Source organism: Camellia sinensis, chromosome 9 (assembly GCF_055761805.1).
Source record: "Camellia sinensis isolate YWXY chromosome 9, ASM5576180v1, whole genome shotgun sequence".
Taxonomy (NCBI): domain Eukaryota; kingdom Viridiplantae; phylum Streptophyta; class Magnoliopsida; order Ericales; family Theaceae; genus Camellia; species Camellia sinensis.
This window is the reverse complement of record NC_138969.1, coordinates 32,884,501-32,891,734: the sequence shown is the minus strand read 5'-3', so window position 1 is coordinate 32,891,734 and position 7,234 is coordinate 32,884,501. Positions and strand designations below refer to the sequence as shown.

General features: G+C 37.3%; 1 protein-coding gene across 1 annotated transcript; it reads right to left on the bottom strand.

Moving 5' to 3' along the window:
- Positions 1 to 277: 277 nt before the first annotated feature.
- Positions 278 to 6,366, bottom strand: LOC145799337 (uncharacterized). Its single transcript, XM_082888894.1, has 6 exons — positions 6,201 to 6,366; positions 5,346 to 5,925; positions 4,583 to 4,874; positions 4,101 to 4,469; positions 863 to 1,074; positions 278 to 764 (listed from the first exon to the last, which is right to left on the bottom strand). The coding sequence occupies exons 1-6, from the start codon at positions 6,364 to 6,366 to the stop codon at positions 278 to 280; spliced, it is 2,106 nt and encodes a 701-aa protein (XP_082745020.1).
- Between the last annotated feature and the right edge of the window lie 868 nt (positions 6,367 to 7,234).

The following is a 7,234-nucleotide window of genomic DNA, read 5'->3' as shown; positions in this document are numbered from 1 at the left end:
CCTTCCTCAATCCAAACTGTCAAAGCAGAGCTGGACCAAGCCTAAACTATGCTGGAAAATGCCCAATCAGAATGGGGCATTCTGGTCATTCTCGTCCCCAAGACTTAGATTAGCTTCTTTTCTTCTATGTATCGCACAGAACATTTTACTATCTTGTGTAACTAGTAAACTACTGTACAAATATTTTCTTTAATGAATATCAATATTTTGTCTTGAATGGCCTATTATACTCCTGTGCAAATTTTCTTTCTTTGTGCATTGCTTTGTCTTGTATGCATTACTCAACTTCCCCTGAAGCTTCCCACATGGTTGGATACCACTTAAGGTATTTTCCATTTATATTCCTCCTATGTACCTGCCCTTCCAAGGACTCCAATTGATATGCACCTCCCCCAAGGACTTTATGAACCCTAAAGGGGCCTTCCCAATTTGGTGACCACTTGTCAAATTTAGGGTCTTTTGTTCCCAATGGCAAAATAGTCTTCCATACCAAGTCACCTACTTCAAAGATTTTCAATTTAACCTTCTTGTTATAAACTCTCTCAATCTTTTTCTTTTGAGCCACCATAAAATCAAAGGCATCAATCCTTTTGCATTCTACATCTTGTAATTCCATGAACACGGCCTCCATATACTCATCGACAGGAATGTCATAGTGCTTAGCCACCCTACTAGACTTTACTGTCACTTCTAAAGGTAAAACTGCAGCATGACCATAAACTAATTCATAAGGGGATGCTTTGATACTATCCCTTTTTGGATTCCTATACGCCCAAAAACCTTAGATAATAACTTATGCCAATCTCTTGGATTGTCTTCTATCACTTTACTCAGTGTCACTTTGATTGTTTTGTTTAATGACTCTACTTGTCCATTTGCTTGGGCATAATATGGAGATGAGTTCAACACTTGAATGCCATATTCTTTGGCAAACTCCATTACCTCATCACCATTAAATATTGTTCCTTGATCGACAGTAATTGTTTGTGGCAAGCAAAACCTATGTACTATGTGTTTTTTGATAAAACCAATCACACGAGACTGATTCACCACTTTTAATGAGACTCCCTCTACCTACTTAGTGAAATAATCTGTGGCCACTAATATGAATGTATGTTATCTTGATGATGGAGAAAATACTTGGCCAATCAAATCCATTGCCCAACCTCTAAATAGCCAAGGCTTGACAATTAAATGCAAATCCTTAGCTGACACTTTTTGCACATTACCATGTTTTTGACATTGCTGACACCCCTTTGCATAATTAATGTAATCTTTCCTTATAGGGGGCCAAAAATACCCATGTCTTTTAATCAACCACCTCATTTTCTCCCCTGCTTGGTGAGCACCACAAATTCCTTCATGGACCTATAACAACCCGGATCCGTAATTAACTACTAATCTGTAATTAAGGATGTTAATTAAGTGATTAAAGTAAATTATGTGTTTATTGTGTATTTTGTGTGCTATTTAGCTTTCTATCTATTACTCGTAGAATTATCTATCAGGAATTCTACTTTGATCTGAAAATTGAGCTCAATTTGCTTCATTTGAGTGCAAAAATCTAAGATTTGCATTTTAGAGAGAGAAAGGAAGAGATTGAGGAGGAATTGAAGGTTTTGTGTTGAGTTCATCAAGATTGTGTAAGAACAAGTGTGTTTGAAGCCTCTAGGTAAGAATTCAACCTCCAATTTATGAATCTAAGTTATCAACATGAAGATTATGTGTTTTGATGTGTAAATTGAGCTTAGAATGAAGGATTGGGTTGTAATTCATACATGCAAGCATATAAAAGTGTTAAGTCATCATTTTGATCATGAGCTTCATCATTTGTGTTGAGATGTAAATGCATGCATATTTTACCAAGTTTTGAGAGTGAATTCCATGTTCATATAGTCTTAGAAGAAAATTGGGAGAACGATTTACATGCATGCATTAACATGAAGAGTTTTGCCATGTTGAGTTAATTTTGAGCATCTAAGTTGTTATCGTAAGTTATTTGGTACATGCATGTGTAATTCATCATGTTTTAAAGTTTAAATTCATGTTTTGAAAGGGATTTCTCTCATGAATGGAGATTTTGAGCTCAATTTTGTTTAAAGCCATGGTGTTGGAGAAAAAGGGTTTATAAAACCTATATACATGGAAGTTTGAACTCAATTTTGGTAAATTCATGAGTTTTGAGCAACAAGAGTTAGTGAAAATCATATGTTTATGTTTTGGAAAAGTTTTCAAGCTTTAAAGACAAGCCATGCATGAGTTTTTCCTTTGAATTTTCATTTTGGAGGCTTAAAACCCTATTTTGAAAACCCGAAGTTTTTGCAGGCCTCTCAAGCGAAGGATTTGCCGCTCGAGCAAACATTTCGAGCATCCAATAATTTTATAGTTTATTACAGACCACTCGAGCAACCACTTGGTGGCTCGAGCGAACCCTTTGTATTTTGTCTGACCGCTCGAGCGAAGGAGTTATGGCTCAAGCGTATTTTTCACCCATCCAGTACTTTTGCAAGCAGAGCAGTCCGCTCGAGCGACCAAGCCAAATTTAGCATATTTTTAGAAGACATTCAATATTCATATTTTTGTTCCCATCCTTTTTTGAGCATATTTAGGCATGAATTAAGAGTCATTAAAGAGTAATAAGCTAAGGAATGACATGAGTAATTGAATTAGAAAACATGAGACAAATCCGAGATTTGAGAATGTGATTCACATGTATAAGTTATGAGAATGGACTAAATAAGAAACCCATGTAAAGAAAGCTAAGCCGTAATGGCCAAGTGCATGTGTAATGATAAGATATGCTTGTGTTATGCACTTTTGTGTTTGTAGGTCAACGTTCGAAGATTGATTAACCATTTCCGGAAACCCATTGTGAGTAATGTTATTGTAAAGATATGTTCATATGAATTATGTTCCAAATGTGATTTGATAAGTTATGATTTCTGAAATGTGATTTTGTTAACGTGAACAAATGTCGTATGTTTGAAATCTATTATGGCATCCATAGATAGTCCCATGTCATGGGGCACTACATGTTAATGTGGGTCCATGACATATATGTGATTACTAGATCTCGTTAGCCTCTTGTCAAGTGGTGATGTGTTTAATCGGTATCCGGAACCGATTACTCTAGTTGGATGACAATGTGATATGTTCTATGGGATGTACCATTATTATGTTTGGATATGAGAATTGATTCTGTTATGATCTGTTTTATGGATATGATATGTTCGGAATTCGTTCACTAACCTTTTTACCTTAATGTTATTCACTGGGCTACAGCTCACTGTTTGTATATGTATATGTAGGTGAGCATGTACAAGACTAGGCCTAATGGCTTCTATCTGACTTCCGTTTTGTCAAGCCAACCTTTGTGCCTCACGTGGAGGTTCCTAAAGAGTCACATGTCATAAGCTCTAGTTGTCTCTATATATAAGACTTTGTTTGTTTTGTTGACTGTACTTAAGATGCTATAGTTATGTGTGTGGGTATAACATGAGATATATTTCTAGATATGTATATGAAGTTTTAAAGTTTTCTGTCTCATACAAGTCAACGGAGCTCATTGGACAACTATATTTATATATTTGCTTCTGCTAGCCCCTTAATTTTGTTTAATCTGTTCAGAGGCCTTCGACAATCCCAGGATTACTAGCCAATTATGATGCTAAACCTATAGGAGTGGATTTGGGTCGTGATAGGACCTCTGCCATGACCTGCATCTCTTCCATCTCTCCAATACACAACAATATCAACCCATCTTGGGTCCTTCTAAACAAGTCATCTCCCATAATCACATAATTCATAGCTTGATACTTTGTTCTTCTATCTACCTTTGCCTCTGGGTCCCCTAAATACTTGATCAAGGGTATCCTCCAATCATCTTCTGACACGTCCAAAATTAATATTGACAAACCTTGTAACGATCGACACCTAACACAAGGCATTGTTCTCTTCTAAATCCTAATTATTCTTTCCTGGAAACCCTTTGGAATTCTCAAACTAGAGGCTGCCTGGGCCATCTTGTTGGCCTCTTTATTCTCAAGTATGAACATGTGTTCAAACTCCACTATTTCAAAACCTTTGACTAGCTACAATACCTGCTCTAAATATTCTCCAACTACTGCACTATTGTACTTATACTGGTCTTTTACTTGCCTTATCACTAACTGTGAATCCCCAAACACTTTTAAGTGTGGAATCCTTAGAATTTTTGCCAATTCGAGGCCAATAATCAAGGCCTCATACTCTGCTTGATTATTTGACAACACTTGAGTTTCGTCCAACTGGTAAGAGGACTGAAACACCTGTCCTTGGGGTGATACCAACACCACCCCAGCACCAACACCTTCTTCAGTCTTTGAACCATCAAACATTAACTTCCATAGCTCTTTTTCAATTGAAAATACCTCATACAATTCTACCACGACAGGGCTGCATGGATGCTCAGCCAAGAAATCTACCAGTGCCTGGCCTTGAAGCAATACTCAATTAAGGCCAACAACCATTTTCCTTGCCTTCCTCTCAAAACTGGCCTAGATAACATATATTTTGCCATATCAGTCTAAGCAATCACATTAACCTCTGTAGGTAACATGTAATGCCTCAGTTTGATGGCTACAAAATATAAAGCTAAGCATAACTTTTCTACAGAGCTATACCTAGTTTCTGCTTCATTTAACTTCCTACTCAAGTAGTAAACAGCTTGCTCGCGCCCTTCCTTGTTATCTTGAGCCAATAGACACCCAATCGACTGCTCTCCTGCTGATATATACAACTTTAAGGGTTTCATTTTAATGGGTGGCATCAAGACTGGAGGTTTAGATAAATAATCCTTAATTGCATCAAATGCCCTTTGATGCTCACTTTTCCATCTAAAGTTTTTATAAGATCTCAACTTTAACAAAAAAGAAAAGACTAAAGTCTTCCCTGCCAGATTAGCAATGAATCTCCTTAAAAAATTAATTTTCCCAAGAAAACTCTGTAACTCCTTATTGGATGGAGGTTGTGCTGCTCTAATAACTTTAGCCTTGTTTGTATCCACTTCTATCCCCTTTTGATGGACCCAAAAACCAAAGAAATTACTAGCATACACCCTAAAATTACACTTCAAAGGGTTCATTTTCAACCGATATTTCCTCATCCTCTGGAACACCTATCGAAGATGTTCTAAATGCTCTTCAAACTCATCAAACTTGATTGTCACGTCATCAATATACACCTCCAAAAATTTTCCAATCAAATCATGACGGATAAAATTCATGGCCCTCCAATAAGTGGCCCCTACATTTTTAAGTCCAAAAGGCATCACCACCCACTCAAAGATTCCTAAGGCCCCTAGGCACCTAAATGCAGTCTTGTGAATATCATCTGGGCTAAGAAAGATTTGATTGTATCTAGCATGGCCAACCATGAATGACAAAATCTTATGCCTTGCAACTGAATCCACTAACAAATCTGCAATTGGCATGGGATACTCATCCTTAGGTGTAGCCAAATTCAAAATCCTGAAATCAATACACACTATAATCTTTCCATTCTTTTTAAGAACTGGAACTATATTTGACAGCCACTCCACATACCTGGTTGTCCTGATGAAACCAGCATTCAACAACCTTTCAATTTCATCTTTTACCACAAGAGTGACCTTATTTGTCATTCTTCTTGGAGGTTGCTTGTGTGGCACATAATTTGATTTTATTGGTAGTTTGTGTTCAACGAAGAACCTATCCAGTCCTGGCATCTCATCATTACTCCATGCAAAACAATCAGAATAATCTGAAATCAAACCAACTAGCTTGACTTTACATTCATTAGGTAACAAAGCATTTACATAAATAGGCCTCTTATAGGCCTCATCTCCTAGGTTAAACTCCTCTAAAGGGTCCTGCATATCAACCTTGAGATCATCAAGCTTTGCAGTATCTGCCTTTAGATTCTCATACTACACCTCCTTATAATCTAGAGGGCTATCATCTACCACACATTCTGTCCAAAAACAGTAGGGCAACATACCACCTAACCTCCTTTCTAAAAAGAAATAAAAAAATTCTAACAAAAGTACTTTTAATTACATTAGAATCACATTCACTCTCACTTTTCTTCATCTTCATTAGTAATGTCCTTAATCAGCACTTCATCTACAAGCTTAGTCTGCAAGACACTTGGCCTGGCCACTTCCTAGCTTATCTGTCGAAAACCTCCTTCAACAAATTTTTGGAACTGGTCATAAGTCAATCCAATTCCTCTGGATTTCAATTCTTCATTCTCCAGCACAACAGGGCTAAACTCTTCAGCATGCATCATAGCTTCTACATTGTGAATATCAGCCTTGAAGGGATTTGCCTCTGCCCAAAAGACCTTCATGCCTTTCCCTTCTGCATTTAAGAAAATTAAAGCATGATGAAGGGAAAAAGGCACACAACCATTAGAATGGATCCAATCCCTTCCCAGCAGCAAATTGTAATTTGAAGTGGTGTCAATCACAAAAAATGTTACTCTATAACTCTGGCTCCCAATTGCAATTGCAAGGCAATCAATTCCTTGTATCAGATGATCCTCTTGAGAAATCACTCATAGACACATCAGAAGGGATTAAATCATCAATAGTTTTACCAATCACACTTAAAATTCTGGTGGGCAAAATGCTCACAATAGCCCCATTATCAATTAACACCCTGGTCAAAGAACAACCATTCAGGTGTGCACTTATATACAAAGGCCTCATATGCCTTACCAATTCTAGCTTAGGTGACTGGAGTACTATCTTCTGGCCACTACCAGTTTTAACTACCTGAATGGACTTACTAGCCTCTTCTTTGGACTTATTCATCTTTACCACCATCATAGCAGGCTCTGACAAGTCTTTTGCATCCCCTTCTAATTGTTCTAACTGCCTAGGCCTTACTTCAAACCTTTTTGGAAAAGCCAAAATCATATTACAATAAATGTTTGCAAGCAAAGAACCAAACCTGATTACATCTAACTTCTCACCAAAATCCTTAGAACTTTCGAACTTTGTATCTTCCCTTGTGCCTTTCTTGTTATCGATAGGAACCTCATTTGACTTGTCTGCCACAACATTCCCATCAGTCATTACCCCATCCTCCTCACTCTCCTTATCTGACAAGAGTGCTTTAGAAATTTCCTCCAACTACTCCCTAAGAAGAATCTTCTTAGGTATCTTATCTACTACTTTCTCTGTTTTGCTTAACTCACCACACTCTTCCTTCTT

Excerpts from the sequence above, each read along its gene's own strand:
- LOC145799337 (XM_082888894.1), bottom strand. The coding sequence starts at position 6,366 with ATGAAGGTCTTTTGGGCAGAGGCAAATCCCTTCAAGGCTGATATTCAC. Across the intron at positions 4,875-5,345 it reads ATTCACAAGACTGCATTTAG|ATGGAAAAGTGAGCATCAAA; the intron begins GTGCCTAGGGGC and ends TAAAAACTTTAG. Across the intron at positions 4,470-4,582 it reads ATTACATGTTACCTACAGAG|GCACTGGTAGATTTCTTGGC; the intron begins GTTAATGTGATT and ends CTTCAAGGCCAG.